This window comes from Micromesistius poutassou, assembly GCF_964030765.1.
Source record: "Micromesistius poutassou genome assembly, chromosome: 1".
Lineage (NCBI taxonomy): Eukaryota > Metazoa > Chordata > Actinopteri > Gadiformes > Gadidae > Micromesistius > Micromesistius poutassou.
The window spans coordinates 4222673-4243651 of NC_140271.1; the positions used below are offsets into that span (position 1 = coordinate 4222673).

Genomic DNA, 20979 nt, shown 5'->3' on the forward strand with positions numbered 1-20979 from the left:
CTGACACATGCCCTCACGCACGCACACGCACACACGCACGCACGCATGCACGCACACACACACTCAGACACACACACACACACACACACACGCATGCACACACACACACACACACACACACACACATACACACACACACACATACGCATGCACACACACACTCACACACATGCATGCACACACACACACACACACACACTCAGACACATGCATTGTCTTACATGAACACACACACACACACACACACAGCTAAACTCCTCCCCCTGGACACTTAATGTTAATGTACAGGAATAAAAAAACTAATAATTCAAGAAATCCTGACAGTGCAGAAGGCCCTCATTGGCTAACTGAAGGTTGAAGCAGAGCCAAGTCAGTCTGTGAGCATTAACTCTTTTTTGTTTGTTTGGGCCTATGGGGGGGGTGGCGGGGGGGGGGGAGTGGATTGGGCTGGGGGTGGGTGGGTGGGTGGGGGGGGGAGGAGAGGGAGAGTTGGGTGGGGGGGGGGGGGGGGGAGGGGTGAGACTGGCTCATTGTTTCAGGGACCAGCTGCTTGCTATCCCCTCTGTTTGTGGGCCCCCACTCTGTTGAGTGAAGTGGCCCTGTTTGACGTAGCGGGGCCCATTGTTCGCCTCCGCCGCCCGGGACAAAAGGGCGACTGGGATGCCCCGTGCAGAGCCCTCCTTTCAACTGCTCTGCCCAACTCAGCACCGCACACATGTTGCACACACACACACACACACACACACACACACACACACCTCCCCTTGGTTGTTTCTCAGGCACTGTTGGCATGGTAACCGCCAGGGACAGGCCCCCAAACTGTAGAGGCGTTAATAGAGAGAGAGAGAGAGAGAGAGAGAGAGAGATGTTGAAATCGCATAAAAAGAAAGAGAGTGTTTCAAAGCTAGTGTTTTTCCGCCACATAAAAGTAAAATGCGGTTGAAGCGCTCCGGGTTTCACTCACATTCTCGCAATCATTTAACCGCAACGGGGCTGGATTCAATCATGTCCCTTCTTCTTCATCTTAGTATTTCCTGATTGTCGTGATTATTAATTATGCATCATTATCCACCCCCCATCTCCCCTCACCCCCCCCCCCCCAGGCTACGAAGGCACCCTCTGCGAGAGCAACATCAACAACTGCCAGCCCGACCCCTGCCACCACGGCCGCTGCGTGGACGGCATCGCCAGCTACACGTGCCAGTGCGACGCCGGCTACACGGGCTACCGCTGCGAGAACCAGCTCAACGAGTGCCACAGCAACCCCTGCCAGAACGGCGGCAAGTGCGTGGACCTGGTCAACAAGTACATCTGCCAGTGCCAGCACGGCACCTCGGGTACGTCGGGTCACCTCTGGAGTAGAGTAGACCCCCCCCCCAAGGAGCGCTCAGCTAGCTCCACCCATCGGGAAAAGTTTTTTTTTTTGATCTTGTGTGTCCCGTCAAACGCGGCCGCACTCATCGGTTGGAAGGCCTGAACATGTTCTTTTTGTGTCGCGCAACTTAAACAGTTGTTAAGGGCTGATTATGGTTCCCCCCCCCCCCGTCGACGCAACGCGACGACCACGCAGACGCTTCGACACATGATGTCGTGAACCTGTTTTGGTTCTGCATCGGGTTTTAGTGAGCGGACCAATCACAGCCCCTTGCGGCTGCGTCGCCTCGACGGAAGGTTACAATTTTTGGGAGGCGCGCGTCAGGCCCCTCGCGGCGGACGCAAGGAGGGTCCGCACGGGACGTGAGGGGTCCGTAACCCCCCCTTGACGTTGCGTGAACGCCGGACCATAATCAGCCCTTTAGTATGCGTTCGTATGTGTGTGTCGTTTGCGTTTTGTCGACGTTCTCTAAACGCTTCCGCCCCTCTTCTCCGTCGCAGGCACCAACTGCGAGGTCAACGTGGACGAGTGCGCCAGCAACCCGTGCGACTACGGCATCTGCAAGGACGGCATCAACCGCTACGACTGCGTCTGCAAGCCCGGCTTCACCGGTAAAACCGCAAAACACACCCCCAACGACGACACCCCCCCGGATCATTCAATCAGCAGTGTCCTTCCTCACAGTGTGTGTGTGTGTGTGCGTGTGCGTGCGTGTGGGTGCGTGTGCGTGCGCGCGTGTGTCCCTTTCGCAGAAACCACCCACTCACGTTCTCCACCCACCTCCGCCCTCTCTCTCGCCCCCCCCACAGGTTCAAAGTGCAACGTGCAGATCGACGAGTGCGCGTCGGGGCCGTGCCGCAACGGAGGCACGTGCGTGGACGAGGAGAACGGCTTCCACTGCATGTGCCCGGTGGGCTTCAAGCCGCCGTACTGCTACTCCCAGGTGGACGAGTGCGGCAGCGGGCCCTGCCTGCACGGGATCTGCCGGGACGACATCAACGGGTACGCGGAGAGAGAGAGAGAGAGAGCGAGCGGCCGCTTACCACACACGCACGCGTGGGGGGGGGGGGGGGGGGGGGGGTCCGTGCGGTCGGCTCCGTCGCCGTTGCGTCAAACAGTTGAGGAATGTTCGACTTTTCAGGCGCCGACGGATCCGTCGGCCAATCAGATCGCGTTATGCAAGTATACGGAAATACACGGCCCAATGAGGTTAAGGTTAGATAAGTAATAGAGGGGTTAGAGGGGGCTCACTTGCTGACGGCTGTTGGCCGTGTGGATCCACGCCACGCAGCGGATCAGCCCCGCTGGCACGCTAATATGCAAATTTGTATTTTATTTAACCCCCGTGGTCTAATGCTTACATGTCATTCCAAATAAGTATTTCATTCATTCATTTGCGATCATTTCACGTTGATATTTGTAACCCACCCGCAAATCGCTGCCCCAGCTGCAAGATGAGTTCAACCGGTCCTTAACGACACATTCTATATTCTATACACCGTGGTCACAATGAGGGGGGGGACACACCATAATAAACATACAGCCGAGCTTATCCCCCGCCGTCTCTCTCTCTCTCTCTCTCTCTCTCTCTCTCTCTCTCTCTCTCCCTCCCTCCCCCCAGGTACCGGTGCGACTGTGAGCCGGGGTGGGTCGGGAAGAACTGCGACCTGGACAGGAACGACTGCCTGCCCAGCCCCTGTCAGAACGCCGGCACCTGCATCGACCAGCTCAACGGCTTCAACTGCAAGTGTCGCCAGGGCTTCAGAGGTGAGGCGGCGGCGGGACGCCTCACGCCCGTCAGGGTTAGGGTCGCCGCGTCGCGGGGAACTTTCCGTTCCTCGGGGTCGGAGGGACGGACCGACCGCGTGCGACTGGGATTTAACGGCCCTTCGTGTGCGACTGAATTGTTGTTGACCTCAAAGTACCAAACAATTCCAAGCCTTAATTTCTTTTTTCATATTATTATTTAAATGACATTCAAAATGAATTAAAATTAATTAATTAATTTTTTGAAAGGGTTAGCAAGTAAAACGATCCGGCTTCACGTTATCACATAAACAAAGACGGGTAGTCGAGAACGTCTGAGTGAATAGATCCAGCCGATTGGATAGTCTACCTCTGTATCAATGCATCACTTCATTCGAGTTCCGAACTCACCTCTAGTCCGGAGTGTAAATCCAAAGCAGTTTGAGTGCCACTGCCAACATTGCAATGACATACAGCGCTCTACTGCCCCCTAGTGGATGTCACGTACAACTACAACCAACCACATCGACTCCCTCAGCACACACTCATCTCCCATTCAAACGTACCCCACCACACCCCCCCCCCCCCGTACAGTGTAACTCAACCACATGTGTGTGTGTGTGTCCTGCTCTCTCTCCGCCCAGGTAACCTGTGCCAGGTGAACATCAACGAGTGTTCGTCCAGCCCCTGTCTGAACAAGGGCTCGTGCGTGGACGGCGTGGCCAGCTTCACCTGCGTGTGCGAGCTGCCCTACAGCGGGCCCACCTGCGCCGACGTGCTCACCCCCTGCTCGCCCAACCCCTGCGACAACCACGCGCTCTGCTCCCACACGCCCGACTACCAGGGCTACCAGTGCAACTGCCAGACGGGCTGGCAAGGTCAGTCCGCCGGGCGTCCGTTTGATCATGGTGCTGTCCCAGTTGTATGGCACGCCACCGGCGCGTCCTAGTCGCAAGGTGTGAATCTCCCGGCTCTCTTGCGGCATTTCACGGAGGAACCAACGCCCCCCTTTTGGTCGGCCCCACTCGGGATTTTCTGAAAGTAGAGTTCAGCGAGGCCGCCCGTACAACAACAATGACAACAAAAATGGCTGCGCCCGTAGAGAGATTTATTTTCTTTGTGTTTGTACGACGTTGGTCGTTTTAATGTCGATTTTAAATGCTCTCACACACTTGATTACACTGCTACTTTATTCCGGTCACCAATCGATGCATCGCACGGTCTTGCTGTGCGTGCGCTACAATGTAAAGTTGTGTTGTTTGTTTTTGAGCTGGTTTGCTAAAGAGGCTAATGTAGCTAAGGATAACAAGGACTAGCCGATGAACGGAAACGCTAGAAGTGCTGCAAGCTAGGAAATGACGTCACGTTCTCGTTAGAGCGGGTCAGACGTACCGGCGTACCATGCAAATGGAGAGCAGCATTACTATGTACGTTTGTATTAAAGTGTTTGTTATCCTGAAGGGAGATTCACAGGAACCGTCTGGGAGTTTTTCCCTTGCTTTGCTTGAGGGCGGCTAAGGTCATGGGGTTGGAAATCCCTGAAGCCACTTTAACTCTGTTTAAAGGGTGTGCAAGTCAAACAGACCTAGCTTAAATGGACTTGAGCCAGTTGGATTGTAGAAGTGTTTACTTCGCTTCTAGCCCTGTGGTTAATGATAGCAGTTTGTGGCTGCTTGTTATGTTTTAATACCAGCGATATGTGCTATTGTGTATTTTATTATTTGAATGCATCACTTATTGTATTTTATTGTATCGTTTACCTGTATCTTTTTTATAGATACAAAAAAACGATAGATATTATAGAGATTATAGATATTATTATAGATATTATGACATTATGGTATTATGGTATCGTTTTTTCCATGGAAGTGAAATCCAAGTATTTCACAGCCATGGATGACTTCTGCATGTTATGCTGCGTGTGCGCGCGTGTGACAAATAAACAAGGAACTTTGTTTGTTTTTTTTCTTCTCCGTCGCGGTCCTCCAGGTCAGATGTGTAACATCGACGTGAACGAATGCATCTCCAACCCCTGTAAGAACCGCGGCGCCTGCACCAACACCATGGGGGGCTTCATGTGCTCCTGCCGGGCCGGCTACCACGGGCTCACCTGTGAGACGGACGTGGACGACTGCTCCCCCAGTGAGTTGAACACACACTAGTTAGAGGGGACCCGTCACACCACCAGGTGTGAGCGGGATTAGCCGTTACGAGCCGTTTTGAAAATGTGGCAACACATCTAGGTGGACACGCCCACCTGTGATGTCAGAAGCGGCACATTTTCAAAACGCTAATCACACCCACACCTGCTGGTATAACATGTCCCCTTGAAGACAAGACATTACTCTCTTTCTCAGTTTATATATTCTTTCCCATTTCCTATCGCTGCCCTGTACTCTCTTCTGTCCCAACCGAAATTCGGGGGGGGGGGGGGGGGGGGGGGGCGATCAGAGAGAGTACATCTCATGTTAACTTGTTCTCTCCTCTGAGGCTGAAGCGTGTGTGTGTCTCTCTCTCTCTCTCTCTCTCTCTCTCTCTCTCTCTCTCTCTCTCTGTCTCTCGTCCAACCCTCTCTCTAGACCCGTGTCTGAGCGGAGGCTCCTGCAAGGACAGCATCAACTCCTTCCACTGCAGCTGCCTGCCGGGCTTCACGGGGCCCAGCTGCGCCCTGGAGGTCAACGAATGCCAGAGCTCGCCGTGCAAGAACGGCGGCTCCTGCACCGACTACGTCAACTCCTACACCTGCAGCTGCCGGCCGGGCTTCACGGGCATACACTGCGAGACCAACATCGTGGACTGCACCGAAAGGTACGCGCTCGTGCACGCATGTGTGTGTGTGTGTGTGTGTGTGTTTGTGTGTGTGTGAGTGCGTATGTATGGTTGGGTGAGTGATCATGAGTGATCTGGAGATGGGCAGAGAGACATTGGATGACATTAAGAATTGTAGGGGTGGGCGAGATGGTAAATATAATAAGTAATAATAAGTTTTGAGTTATAGTTATAGTGATATTGGATTGTATTTTCCTCGTTTTCTTTCTTAAAGACGGAGCAGGGCAAGGCAACTTGATTTATGCAGCACTTTTCATACACAAGGCAGACTCGGAGCGCTTCACATAGAAACATTGTAGCGATTGAAATAAAAGAGAGACCTCGTCACATCGCCCAGCCCTGGCGGAAAAAATGCAAATTTGAACGTCTGGTTGAGCGAGCGAACCGTTGAACCGAGGCGGCGCCGTGTGTTTTCCCCCGCAGCTCGTGCTTCAACGGCGGGACGTGCACGGACAAGATCAACAGCTACTCCTGCACGTGCCGCAGCGGCTTCACGGGCACCCACTGCCAGTACGAGGTGAACGAGTGCGACTCGCAGCCCTGCCTGAACGGCGGCGTGTGCCAGGACGCCCTCGAGTCCTTCCGCTGCACCTGCCCCAAGGGCCACACCGGCAACCGTTGCCAGGTAAACACTCACACGCACGCACACGCACGCACACACACCGAGCACAACGGAACACACGCGTATGCACGCATGCACACGCCAAACACGCATATGCACATGCACACACCCGAACATGCATACGCACGCACATACACACACACACACACACACACGCACACGCGCGCGCGCACCAAACACACACACGCACGCGCACACGCACCAAACACACACAGGCACATGCACACGCCGAACACACACACACACACACACACACATATACACACACACACGCACACCGAACACACACACTCACACTTAGACAAGGACCCGGGAGGTTCTCATGAAAGAATGCGAGGTAATCCCTGCAGCTCCCCTTGGATTTAAAATGTTCAAGCAAATCGAAACGTTTCTTTTTTTCTTTCCCCCCTCCCTCTGATCTCCTCCTCCCGCCAGACGCCGGTGGACTGGTGCCGGCGCTCCTCTCCCTGCCAGAACGGAGGCCGCTGCCGGCAGAAGGACGCCTCGTTCTCCTGCGACTGCGCCGGCAGCTGGTCGGGCCGCTACTGCGACATCCCCCGGGTGTCCTGCGAGTCGGCCGCGCGGCAGAGAGGTACGTCCGCGACCTTGAGTTGGGACACGGGTGTCTGTCTTAATATTCCGTTAAAGGAGAACTCCGGCGATTTTCAACCCCCCCCCCCCCCGTTATTGTTTTGCCGAGGGTCACCCCATGTTTAGGGAAGTAGAAAAACCCCGACGAAAATTGATTCGACCAAGCCAGAGATCTGTTGCTGGCTGCCGGCGCTACGGAATAGCTATAACGCTAACCTCTGGGGGCAAGCTCTTTATCCGCATTTGGGGCTTCTAAACACATTCAGAAAACCATTCCAAGACCTATGTGTAACACGAGTTGGTTCCTTACAAGACACCACCACACTCGTTTAACTCAAATAGTCTGGCGAAATAGTATAAACTTTGTGTTTCATTGCATGTAAACACGCACCGCAGATGACCCCGTTGACATATCCAGAAAGCCCTTACTAGCCGATAGCAGAACGGATGCGCTCCCAGCCACTAGCCAGTGGCTAGTGGCCGTTTTTTAAATCCAGTAAAAAATCGCCGGAGTTCTCCTTTAAGCGTGTGATCACAATAACGCCCGACACATCGCTAACGTTCCCCCCACCCCCCCGTCTCTCCCCTCGCCCCGCCAGGCCTGCAGACGGACGAGCTGTGCCACCACGGAGGACACTGCGTCAACACGGGCAACACCCACTACTGCAAGTGTCCCGTGGACTTCACGGGCAGCTACTGCGAGAGCCAGGTGGACCACTGCGAGGAGAAGCCCTGCCGCAACGGCGCCACCTGCAGGGGCTACGTGGGAGGCTACCACTGCGACGTAAGCCCGCCTCCCGGGTTCACGTCTGGGACTTGTGTGTGTGTCTGTGTGTCTGTCTGTCTGTCTGTCTGTCTGTCCGTGTGTGAGTGTGTGTGTTTCATGAGAACGATGGTCTCATGCCCCCCCCTCCTCCTCCTCCCACAGTGCATGCCGGGCTTCAGGGGAGAGAGCTGTGAGATGGAGGAGAACGAGTGCGAGTCTCATCCCTGTCAGAACGGAGGCACCTGCATCGACCTTGTGGGCCACTACATCTGCTCCTGCCCCCCGGGCACACTGGGTACGCCCCCCCCCACCCCCGAAAGAACTCAACGCAAACACACAACACTGGTAACACAAACACCCACACACAGGCATCGACCCATATGGATTTTTTAGGGCCGATGCTGATACCGATTTTTTTCCGTCAGCCTTAGCCGATGACCGATACGGGATGCCGATTTTCTTCTTTCTTCTGCCGATATTTGGAGCCGATGCTGCTTTTGCTCCCTCAGTTGACATCATGAAAATGACACAATGATTGATGATAACAAATGTTACTAGTCTCAATTTAAAAAAAGGAACATTTATTGAACTTCTGTCGGTCTGTAAATCATGTCGGGGGGGAAAAAAAGAAAAAATCGGCCGACGCGATACACGTAAAAAAAAATATATATATTGGCCGATCATAACGGCCGGCCGATATATCGGTCAAGCGCTAACACACACACACACACACACACACACACACACACACATCCGGCAGGAGACGGCGACGGCGTTCGAAACCGTTGTTTCGAAACTGACCCGACGACGTTGTTTTTTTTTTGTTTCCTTCTCCTTCCCTTCCCTCCACAGGGGTGCTGTGTGAGATCAACGAGGACGACTGCGCCCCGCCCTCGCGGCCGCGCGCCCCGCCCAAGTGCCTGAACAACGGGACGTGCGTGGACCGCGTGGGCGGCCACCGCTGCAACTGCCCGCCGGGCTTCAGGGGGGAGCGCTGCGAGAGGGGACATCAACGAGTGCCTCTCCAACCCCAGCAGCGCCGCCAACAGCTTCGACTGCATCCAGCTGCCCAACGACTACCAGTGCGTCTGCAAGCCCGGTTTCACAGGTAAGGGCCCCCCCCCCCCCCCCCCCCCCCCCCCCCCCCCCCCTCCCACCTCTTCGGAGCGCCTCTTCCTGCACACGGACATCGTGGGGTCGGGGATAGGGACGTGCGAGTGCGGGCGTACGATGCACATCACGAACGATACACGGGGCGATGTGCAATGATGTGTCGGGATGTATTGACATTCTTTCGGAATGTGATGTATTGCACTTTATTTAGGTAGAAAATCTTTTTTTGTGTGTGTGTGTGAAGTGTATTGTAAAACAAAAAGAATGAATGTCCTCTATTAGGCTTACTGACGATCAAAATACTATTATAGTGGAGATAAATACTATGACACGACAACTAGGAACCCATGAATTATGGCAGACATGTTACTGTACACTGCCAGAAAACATTAGTAACATTAGAAAACATAGTATAGTGACTATTCTATTTTACTTATTTGATCTTCTTCTGCCTTGTGGTCTGCCACTGCAACACAAGCGGGACAATCCGCTCCACCTCGTGTCATAACCAGGAAATGTACCGGGAATGTTGTGTTCTTCAGCCCCCACGGCGCTCAGCCCGGGAATAATGCCCGTCTGTCCCCCCACCCCCAGGTCGAAGGTGCCAGAGCCGCTTCAGCCGTGTTGCGAGTCCCAGCCCTGTCAGCACGGCGGCGCGTGCACGGTGGCCAGCAACAGCGCGATGGGATACACCTGCACCTGTCAGCTGGTAAGGGCCCGCTGAACGTGGCTCAGAGGGGCCCCTGTGCCCAACGGGACGGTCCCGCCCCCGCAAGCAATTTCCCTCGGATAAATAAAGCTTCTTGAATCTTGAATCTCGAATCCCACGTGTCTGTCGGCCCGGAGCAGTTGTTCTCCTCGTACCCAAGTCTCCCGAGCATCCTCTCTAGGCCTGGGCGAAATGGCTGAACGACATATCACGATATAAGTTGATTGAGTTATATATTGATCGATGTCGGTAACTATTGATCATTTTAATGACCTAAAAAGACTTGGAATTACCATGCTGGATTTGAACACTTCTGTTTAACGCTTAATATGACCTTCCACTATTCACTTCATTGATAAATACTCGATACAACGATGAAAAACACTCAACTATTGTAAATAAGTATGGAACCGTGTTTGTGTAACAAACCCAGCTGCTAGATCCGGTGGTCCAGTCTCTTATCGATATACATTGAACACGTTTTATATTGATATTGATCAAAAGTCTTATCACGATACGACCATTTATTGTTTCATTGCCCAGGCCTAATCCTCTCAAACGTGTTTGTTTTCCTGCGTCTCCAGGGCTACGTGGGCGCCGCCTGCGAGAGGAGCATGTCGTGCCGCGAGCTGTCCTGCTACAACGGCGGCAACTGCGCGCTGACGGCGCGCGGCGCCCGCTGCACCTGCCAGCCGGGCTTCGCCGGGCCGCAGTGCCAGCACCGCAGCAACGAGGGCTGCTCGTCGCAGCCCTGCCGCAACGCCGGCCTCTGCACGGAGGAGACGTCCTTCCCCTTCTTCCACTGCCAGTGCCCCGCCGGCTGGGGCGGCAAGCGCTGCGAGCAGAGCGGCCGGCAGCGCGAGGCGCCCGCGCCCTCCTGCCCGCTGGCCGAGTGCCACGGCAAGGCCAACGACAGCGTGTGCGACAAGGAGTGCAACCAGTTCGCCTGCCGCTGGGACGGCGGCGACTGCTCGCTGGCCGTCAACCCGTGGGCCCGCTGCCCCGACCCGCGCTGCTGGCGCGTCTTCAACAACAGCCAGTGCGATGAGTCGTGCAACAACGCCGACTGCCTCTACGACAACTTTGACTGCAAGGTCAAGGAGAAAGTGTGCAAGTAAGTCTGGATTCCACAAAAAAACAAAAAAAAAAGGGCGATTTTATGTTTTCACCGCTTTTTTAGTTTGTCCAAAAAAAAAACGAGAACTGGGGGCGTACCATATGGGCTCCTGATCGCAGCGACCCGGGTTCGGATCCTGCCCGTGGTCCTTTGCTGCATGTCCTCCTCTCTATCTCCCACACCTTCCTGTCTATCTCCCACACCTTCCTGTCTATCTCCCACACCTTCCTGTCTATCTCCCACACCTTCCCGTCTATCTCCCACACCTTCCCCTCTATCTCCCACACCTTCCTGTCTATCTCCCACACCTTCCTGTCTATCTCCCACACCTTCCTGTCTATCTCCCACACCTTCCCGTCTATCTCCCACACCTTCCCCTCTATCTCCCACACCTTCCCCTCTATCTCCCACACCTTCCTCTCTATCTCCCACACCTTCCCCTCTATCTCAGACTCTCTCACTATAATAAAAGCACATAAAATGCAAACGAAACGAGAACTAAAACATTGCGCTCTATTTTCGTCCCCTCCCACTCAACACCAGTCCCATCTACGAGACCTACTGCATCGACCACTACGCCGACGGCCGCTGCGACCAGGGCTGCAACTCGGAGGAGTGCGGCTGGGACGGCCTGGACTGCGCGGCGGGGGTGAAGGAGGACCTGGCCGACGAGCTGCTGGTGGTGGTGGTGCTGCTGCCGCCCGAGGAGCTCATGCGGACCAGCACCATCTTCCTGCAGAAGCTGAGCGCCATCCTGCGCACCACCGTGCGCTTCCGCCTGGACCGCAACGGCGAGGCCATGATCCGGCCCTACACGCGGCCCGTGGCGCGCTTCAGACGGGAGCTGGAGCGGCAGGAGGAAGTCATCGGGTAATTCAGAGACGTTACGTTTTGAAGCGGGGATTCCTTTGGGTTTGACCTGCCTGTAAATGGTAAACGGACATGCATTTATATACCGCTCATTTGTAACCAGTGGCCACGCAAAGCGCTTTTACAATATCGGCCTCACATTCAACCCATTCATGCACACATTCACACACCGACGGCGGAGTCAGCCACGCAGGGCGACAGCCAGCGGGTCAGGAGCAGTCAGGGTGAGGTGCCTTGCTCAGGGACACCGCGTTCGAGCCAGGGATCGAACCGGCAACCTTGCGGTTAGCAGCCGATTGCCCGCTGCGGCCTGTAGGTTCCCTCGGCGCTCACGCCGCGTGCTTTGTCCTCTTGTCGTGGGTCCAGGTCCATCGTGTACCTGGAGATCGACAACCGGCTGGGCTGCGAGCAGGGGGGCTGCTTCCGCACGGCCGACGGCGCGGCGGACTACCTGGGGGCGCTCTCCGCCTGGGAGATGCTCCGGGACTTCCCCTACCAGCTGAAAACCGTTTCCAGTAAGGACAACGTGATGACACACGAAACCATCAACACCAATAACGCACAAAACCATCAACACCGATAACACATGAAACTATCAACACCGATAACGCATGAAACCATCAACACCAATAACGCATAAAACCATCAACACCATAACGCATGAAACCACCAATAAAACATGAAACCATCACAATCCATCAACACCAATAATAAAACGCTGACGCATCATCTTTTCCTCCCCCCCCCCCAATAGCAACGCCCGCCATCATCGAGCCTGATTACCCCCAGTGGGCCAAGCTCATCCTGGTGGGCATCGCCTCCCTGTTCGTGTTCGTCATCCTGGTGGTGGGGATGCTGATCGCCCGCAGGAAGAGGGAGCACAGCACTCTGTGGTTCCCCGAGGGATTCTTCCCCAAGAAGGAGCCGAGCAGCAACAAGAACCGCAGGGAGCCCGTGGGCCAGGACGCGCTGGGGATGAAGTGAGTGGAGCGGTGTTCTCCGTTGTGTGGACGACGGATGTGTGTGTGTGTGTGCGATGGTTAGATCAGCCTAGCGGTCGGGCCACAGAGGCCGGCTGGGTAGGGCTGGGGGGATGATGCATCTTCTATCATTGCATCTTTCTTTAACGCCCGGACGAAAGCTTGTGTTTCGGACGTTGCAGTGGTCGCCTTTGAGGCAAGGCAAGGCAACTTTATTTATATAGCACTTTTCATACGCGAGGCAGACTCAAAGTGCTTCACATAGAAACGTTGTCACACAATAAAGCAAATAATAGATAAATAAAAGCAAACATAGGCAAAGTTTAAAAAAGCATGTTAGAAAGTGCAATGTATTTAGGATTTAGCAGAAAGCTAAAGCAAACAGTCTTGTTTTAAAAGTGGTCTGAGTTTGGGGCAAGTCTTAAATCCTCAGGGAGTTTATTCCAGCTATTTGTTTGTTTAAAACGGATCTGTTGCCTTCTTCCGAAACAGACACATGCCCAAAACGGTGGAGGAGTCTCTGCTCGGAGACCACAGCGACCAATGGATGGACGCAGACTGCCCCGAGATCAAGAGACTTAAGGTGGGTCACATGACTCTACCTTTCATTTGTCACCATACTTCACATGCTGTGGAGGGGTGGCGGGGGAAGGGGGGTTCTACTCCGTCCCGATGGTGTGATGTCGTGATGTAACCCGTTGGTGGCGCTCTCGTCGAACCACAGATGGAGGAGCCCAGCGTGATGTCCGACCATGAAGACGCGGTGGACAGCCGCCAGTGGACCCAGCACCACCTGGCCGCCGCAGACATCCGCGTCCCCCCCACCATGGCCTTGACGCCCCCCCAGGGAGAGTTTGACAGCGACTGCATGGACGTCAACGTCCGAGGCCCAGGTGGGTGATCCAAACCAATCCGCTTACAATAGACCTCTGAAGAATGAGTCCCGCCTCCGAGGCTCCCGGTTCCCTCGGTCAAACGTCTCCGGGAAATGAAGGATCGTACACAACACACTCTGTAGGCGGCGAAGAAGTAAAAGCTGCGTCACGTTTTTGAAGTGCACACTTTTTCCATCTAGTTTGGACTGGCTTTTTGGATTGTCGGTGCCGTTGAAGTGTGTCTAAAGTAGCGTCTCCGAGCAGCAGCACGGCGTCTATGAGGATTGTCTTCTCTGGGTAGCCTGGAAATCCAGAGCCACATCTAGGAAGCTGTAGGCTCTGGCAGCGAGTAATGAAAACGAGTAATGAGAACGCAGTATTATCTGGGCTCGAGTCTTATCTTCTCTTATCTCATCTGGGCTCAAAAAACCGTATCGCCGCGTTCATGAATGCGGTTCTTGGGCGGGCCGTGTGTGTCTTGTCTTGAGTGCTTCCCATTGATTGGCTGATTGACTCTCTCCCCCCCCCCCCCCCCCCCCCAGACGGCTTCACCCCCCTGATGCTGGCGTCCTTCTGCGGCGGCGGCCTGGAGCCCGAGATCCCCGAGGAGGAGGAGTCTGAGGAGTGCTCGGCGAACATCATTTCGGATTTGATCTACCAGGGCGCCTCGCTGGCCGCGCAGACGGACCGCACCGGGGAGACGGCGCTGCATCTCGCCGCCCGCTACGCCCGCGCCGACGCCGCCAAGCGGCTCTTGGACGCCGGCGCCGATGCCAACGCACAGGATAACACGGGCCGCTCGCCGCTGCACGCCGCCGTGGCCGCGGACGCGCAGGGCGTCTTCCAGGTGAGCGGGAAACCAACGCCGGTCGCCGCGTGTAGCGCGTTTTTTTTTTCCCGCCGCGTCTTAAAAAAATAAAAATAAAAAGACTAGGAATTACCATGCTGGATTTAAACGCTTCTGTTTAACACTTAATACGACCTTCCACTGTTCTTCATTGATGAGTACTCCAATGTCGATAGAACAATGAAAAACACTTAAATATTGTAGATAAGTATGGAACCGTGTTTGTGTAACAAACCCAGCTGCTAGATCCGGTGGTCCGGCCTCTTATCGATATATATTGAACATGTTTTATATTGATTTTGATCAAAAGTCTATCACGATACGATAATTTATTGTTTTATTGCCCAGGCCTATTACACCACCAGGTGTGAGTGTGTGATTAGCCGTTACAAGCCGTTTTGAAAATCGGCCTCTTCTTACATCACAAGTGTCCACCTAGATGTGTTGCTGGGATAGATCAGTCCACCAGCCTACCCGGTGGACCGTAGCACACGTTGCTCATCTATCCTTCATACATCTAGCTGGACACACCCACTTGTGATGTCAGAAGAGGCAGATTTTCAAAACGACTTGTAACGGCTAATCACACTCACACCTGGTGGTGTAATATGTCAACGTAAAAAAAATCGGCCTTACGGTGAACTTGCATTGTTTTGCTACGTCTCGGTATTGAGTAAGTAGAGGTCACACATACGCTCAGGTGTGCCAGGGTTTGGGGTCAGACCAGTGGGGTGATCTGCAGACACCGGGTCAGAACCCAGACCCTCATCATGTGACCATGCTGTCTCTTACCATCACACTCACACAGTGTACACGATAAAATTGAATTAACTTTATTTTGTATTGTCCGTTTTATCATGATTTGCGACTTGGGATGGGCCACTTGTGTGGCATGACACGAAAATAAACATCATCAATCAATCAATCAATCAATCAATCAATCAAATATCCCCATGGCTGACGCTCCACGTTCCATCGTTGCTCGCCGCACAGCCAAACACGTCGGTGACGGTCGTTGTTGCTGTTCTAACCCCCGACCAGATCCTGATCCGGACGCGCGCCACAGACCTGGACTCGCGCATGTACGACGGCTCCACGGCGCTCATCCTGGCCGCCCGCATGGCGGTGGAGGGCATGGTGGAGGAGCTGATCACGTGCCACGCCGACGTGAACGCCGTCGACGAACTGGGTAAGGGCCCCTCCCCTCCGCCAGACCCTGGGAGCTGCTCCGTCACGGGACAGAATCTAAAGCACCGTTGTTTTTTGGTCAATATTGAAATCATTGATTATACAAACTTGGATTGTTTTTTGAGTTTGAAAACATGATGCGATATTCAGCGTTTCTCTCCAGAAAAACACTGAGTAACTGTAACTGAGAACTTTGAAATTTCGACCTTAAGAAAACACACAAAATGGTCAAATAGAAAATCTAAAATAATGTACAGATATCTATCCAGCTGTTCTGATAAAGATATAATAAAGATTAAAAAATCGACATCACTATCAAAGTTAGATTAATCGCCCAGCCCTAATGCGACCTTGCGATCCGTCCACTAGTGCTGGTTCCACTGATGTGCTTAAGTTATAGTGGTAGTGGTTATAATGGTTCCAACTTGTAGTACTTAGTTATGTAGCATCTTATCCTAGCTATCTTTGTTGTTTACGGGGAATAGGTTAACCTAGCAATTGTTAGTGCTTTGCACTTGGTTCTATGAACATCCTTATTGTACCAACAGCAATATATTGTTTCACTTTCTTACGACAAATGTACTTATTGTAAGTCGCCTTGGGTAAAAGTGTCTGCTAAATGCCCTTAATGTAAATGTAAATAATGTGTCTCGCCTCTCGACGGTGTTATTGTGAGTGGGATCAGAGCGTTTACCGTTTGGTGTCCTCGTCGTTCTCCTTTAGGGAAATCTGCGCTGCACTGGGCGTCGGCCGTCAACAACGTGGACGCCACCATCGCACTTCTCAAGAACGGAGCCAATAAAGACATGCAGGACCTCAAGGTACGGCGACTTCTACTGTGGTTTCAAACACACAGTGTGTAGTAGTGTATATGTGGTTGTATACACAACACTGCATCTCCTCCCCACATGTGAAGAGTTCAGAGTTCACCTAGACTCATAGCATAGCCACCCAGTCCCCCGCGCCCACTACTGTATGTTGTACGTCCTGGCACTTAATGTACGCACTTAATGTACGTTGTATTTATTCATAGTACTTAATTGTGTAGCATCTGCAGTAGCTAGCTATCACTGCTGTACACGGGGAATGGGTTGGCATAGCGATTGTTAGTGCTTGGCACTTGGTTCGATGAACATCTTCACTGTATCGACGGCGATATATTGGTTCACTTCTTATGACAAACGTACTTATTGTAAGTCTCTTTGGATAAAAGCATCTGCTAAACGCCCTAAATGTAAATGTTAACGAGTGAGAGTGAGAAGTCGTCTAACCCCCCCTTGCTCCTCCTCCTCCTCCTCCTCCTCCTCCTCCTCCTCCCCCCTGCCTCGCCGTGTGCCGCAGGAGGAGACGCCCCTCTTCCTGGCCGCCCGCGAGGGGAGCTGCGAGGCCGTGAAGGTGCTGCTCGCCCACTTTGCCAACCGGGAGATCACGGACCACATGGACCGCTTGCCGCGGGACATCGCCCAGGAGCGCATGCACCACGACATCGTGCAGCTGCTGGACGAGTACAACACGGTGCGCAGCCCGCAGGGCCACGCCGGCGCCGGCCACCACCTCGCCGGCGGCCACACCCTGTCCCCGCTCATGTGCCCGCCCAGCGCCTTCCTGCCCAGCCTGAAGACCACCCCGCAGGGCAAGAAGAACCGCCGGCCCGGCGCCAAGGGCTCAGGGCTGGCGGGCCAGCACGCCGCCGCCCTCAAGGAGTCGGTGAAGGCCCGCAGCAAGAAGCTGACGCTGGACATGCAGAGCGCCCTGCTGGAGAGCTCCGTCACCCTCTCGCCGGTCGACTCGCTGGACTCGCCCCGCGGCGGGGCCAGCAACGCCGGCTACATCACCAACCCCACGTCCCCCGTGGCCATGCCCTCGCCGGGGCTCTTCCACACCTCCATGTCGGTGCCCAACACCCCCATGGTGCACGCCGGCATGATGGAGGGCGCCGGCCCCTTCGCCGTGTCCCTGGCGCAGCTCAACGACCTGGGCGACGGCGGGATGTCCATGCAGGGCCGCGTCTCCATGGCCAGCGGGCTCAACCACGGCTACGTGCTCAACGCCGGCCCCATGGGCATCAACATGGGCATGGTGAGCCCCGTCAGCGTGCCCTTCGACTGGCACAGCCGCATGACCCCCTCCTCCCAGTGCGGCCAGCAGGTGGTCAACCTGGTGCACACCAGCCAGGCGGCCATGCACCCGCAGAGCCCGGCCATGCAGCAGCAGCAGCAGCAGCAGCAGAACATGCTCCTGCACCAGCAGATGTACCGCAACCAGATGCTGCAGCCCACCCCCGTCACCTCCACCCCGACCATCAGCCCCGTGAAGCTGCCCTCCATCGCAGAGCAGCAGCAGCAGCAGCAGCAGCAGCAGCAGCAGCTTCTCAACCACTCGATGGTTAGCCAGCAGAGCATGGGCCGCATGAGCACCTCGACCCCACCCACACCGCAAACCTCCCAGCCCCCACCGTCATTCTTCCAGCAGCAGCAGCAGCAGCAGCAGCAGGGTCCCCAGCAGCCCCCTCAGTCCCAGGCCGGCGGTCAGATGCCCCAGGCGGCCCCGGCGGTCCTGGCTGCACAGATGCCCCCCGCCCAGGCTAGCAGCAGCAGCACTGTGGGCCTGGATGATTACCCTACCCCTCCTTCACAACACAGCTACTCCTCCGCCCTGGATGCCACCCCCAAGCATTACCTCCACCTGCCCAGCGAGCACCCCTACCTGACCCCGTCCCCGGAGTCCCCCGAGCCGTGGTCCAGCCCCTCCCCTCACTGTGTGTCTGATTGGTCAGACTCGACCCCAAGCCCGGCAGTTGCCGGTCCCGCCCAGACCCAAATCTCCCACGCCAGCGAGGCCAACGGGAAGATGCAGGTGTTTGCGTGAGCAAAAACCGCCTGACAATGGACTCGGGTCTGAGAGAATGTGGACTGGCCGTGGGACCTGTCCTTTATTAAGTGTGTCAGCCTGTTTTTTCCAAGATTTTTTATTGGATTTGGACTGACTGATGTTTAACCCAAGAGGACTGTCTGCTCGTGATGTTCGCAGCAAGAACAAAGTAAAGGGAAGTGTACGTTGTCTGTGAAAAAGTTCAGACAATTTAATGAAGTAAGACTTATTCTGTCACAGATGGACTTGTTTTTTTATTATAAAAAAATATATGAAGAAAGCCAAGTCTTTCATTTCAAAGACTTGGAGAAGACTAACATTTAAAAAGTAGATCAAAGTAAAATGTTGAAGTGAATACTTTTATTTTTATTTATTGTTTTAATGTCCCTTTTGAATTGCTTTTTTTCATTATATATTCTCTCCCTTTTTCTGCCCCGACCCCCTTGCCCACTAAACCACCCGTACAGAAGAAAAAAAAAGTTTAGACATCCAGCCAACTGGTATTTTCTTTAGAGTTTCGTGGACAGTTGTACCCTGGCGAACATTTCAGAGGAGTTGTTGCGCATTAGCATTTTAGATTTCATGGAATCGGTTCTTGATCACCTTCCATAGAGCTATTTAAACAATTGGTGGACTTGAGGCACCCTGAAGCACTTCACAGGACGATACTATGACAGTATTACCTTCTGTGGTTTCTTCGTGAAAAGATCCCTTCGTTCAAGAGTCAAGTCAAAATGGCTCAGTGTCAGTTTGGGACGTCATGCTCCCCATCCCGGCATCAGTTATGTTATTTCGTATGCAGTTCAGCCTTTATTAACTCTACCGGGTACTACCTCCAGGTACTAACATAGTCTCAGAAAACGTCAGTCGTCGTTGTCGGTTTGTTTTCATTTATTTCGTGAACGTTTTTTAGAACTGCCTTAAATAAAACTGCATTTCACTGCCCTTTTTTAACTGTCTTTTTGGATTGTTTCATTTGCTTATTTTTATACACCGTTCATTTATTGACGCTGGGAATTCTTTATCGATGCGATGTGCTAAGCGATGTTCATCAGCTGCTATTTTGTGCATCCCGGCAGACATTCCAGTTATAACTGGCTGCTCAGCGATAGACGGACACTGATCTCAGCCTCGCAGACTAGAGAACGGGAGTTTTGGAGATGCATTCAGAGCTTCAGGGTCACTTGGGGACAGAGAAGGGAAGCGTTACTTTGGGCAGGACGCGCGGTCGTGCAAGTAAGTGCAGGTAAGTGCGGCTGCTGCAATGCGACTGCATAAGGGCCCTGTCACTCCTAAGGGAGGTGTCCTCTCTTATAAGTGCCATAAAGGGCTGGATACGGAGCAGTGGAGTTGCGGGGGCGAATCTAGGGTGACATGTCGGAAGATGTGAGGGGAGTGTACGCTACCATGTAGCGCTACAGCCACTCGACAATACTCCCAAGATGACACTCTCTACCGTTCTCACCCGCCCTCCTGCTGTGCTATTCACGCTGCCCGGCAAAGCGCCTTCGACTGCCCCACGTGACACAAAACTCTAGGATAGCAACGTACTCCCATTGATATACATTCCGTTTTTCAGAAGAAAAAAAAAAAGACAAAAAAAATGATTTCATGAGGGACAAACCTGTTTTGCTGTTTTGCGACGATTGTGTTTGGTTGCCTTCTGTTTGCACGCGATGCCACGACATCCACAAAGCGGACACTAGCCCCGGCACCAACCCTGCCATTCCGGTGCGTCTTAAATTCTCCTGGTCCAATTAATTTTGTTTGGTTTACCCATTAGGAGTGGCGTCGCTCACATGTGTTCCACTGCTGAAATGTTTCACTGATCCGACAGATTCCAGAAAGTTCTATTGTAAAGTAGTTTAGATGTATGTCCAGCTTCATCATGAATGATATGTTTTGGTCTTTTTTTTTTTTTGGTCTGTCCATTTCTTTCCCAGGTCACATTATATTAAGTATTGTGTACATTTCAAGCTTTGTGAACCCTTTGTGTAAATATGTTGGTCCTGGGTAGATTTATTTGTTTGAAAAGTTTTATGTTTTTAAAATGGGTTATTTACTAAAAAGGACATAAATAAAAACCTTCCTTTTAGCATTACTGTCAAGCTGTGACTGATATTGTATTGGTCTTGTATTATTAGAACTGTCATAGATATTTTCTATCATTATTAATTACTATACTTGTTTAAAAGTAGTTTGAAATCAGTGTACATAAATCCTTTTCACAGTTTTCTGTCTACAGACAAAAGTTGCAAAATAAGTTACTTCTAATAAAAACTGTAGTTACACTTTTTTGTACTGTGTGATTTTTATTATGTTTAAGACATGAATGGCATTAGGATTATCTAGGATCATTTCACTTTCAAACCCTTAGCAACAAGAAAGTTATTTAAAAGTATTTTAAAGCAGCACTACTCATTATTTCTATAATTCTGATTACAGCAGACGACGTCCTTATTATACATGCATACAAAATG

The 20979-nt window shown here is 53.0% G+C and overlaps 1 protein-coding gene across 1 annotated transcript in view; it reads left to right on the top strand.

Annotated features, from left to right (window-relative positions):
- notch3 (notch receptor 3) overlaps positions 1-20759 on the top strand; it is a gene marked incomplete at its 5' end in the record, with an annotated part of 33296 nt that extends 12537 nt beyond the window's left edge. Inside the window, 25 exon segments of the mRNA XM_084488486.1 lie at positions 1104-1337; positions 1876-1986; positions 2185-2377; positions 2997-3142; positions 3766-3999; positions 5111-5263; positions 5701-5929; positions 6374-6575; positions 7008-7164; positions 7763-7947; positions 8092-8224; positions 8782-8930; positions 8932-9037; positions 9637-9662; positions 9665-9751; positions 10336-10865; positions 11412-11738; positions 12105-12253; positions 12493-12718; positions 13211-13301; positions 13443-13611; positions 14136-14440; positions 15482-15629; positions 16352-16449; positions 16970-20759. Of these exon segments, the coding sequence (XP_084344612.1) occupies positions 1104-1337; positions 1876-1986; positions 2185-2377; positions 2997-3142; positions 3766-3999; positions 5111-5263; positions 5701-5929; positions 6374-6575; positions 7008-7164; positions 7763-7947; positions 8092-8224; positions 8782-8930; positions 8932-9037; positions 9637-9662; positions 9665-9751; positions 10336-10865; positions 11412-11738; positions 12105-12253; positions 12493-12718; positions 13211-13301; positions 13443-13611; positions 14136-14440; positions 15482-15629; positions 16352-16449; positions 16970-18496 (5915 nt within the window). The 3' untranslated portion in view covers positions 18497-20759.
- Between the last annotated feature and the right edge of the window lie 220 nt (positions 20760-20979).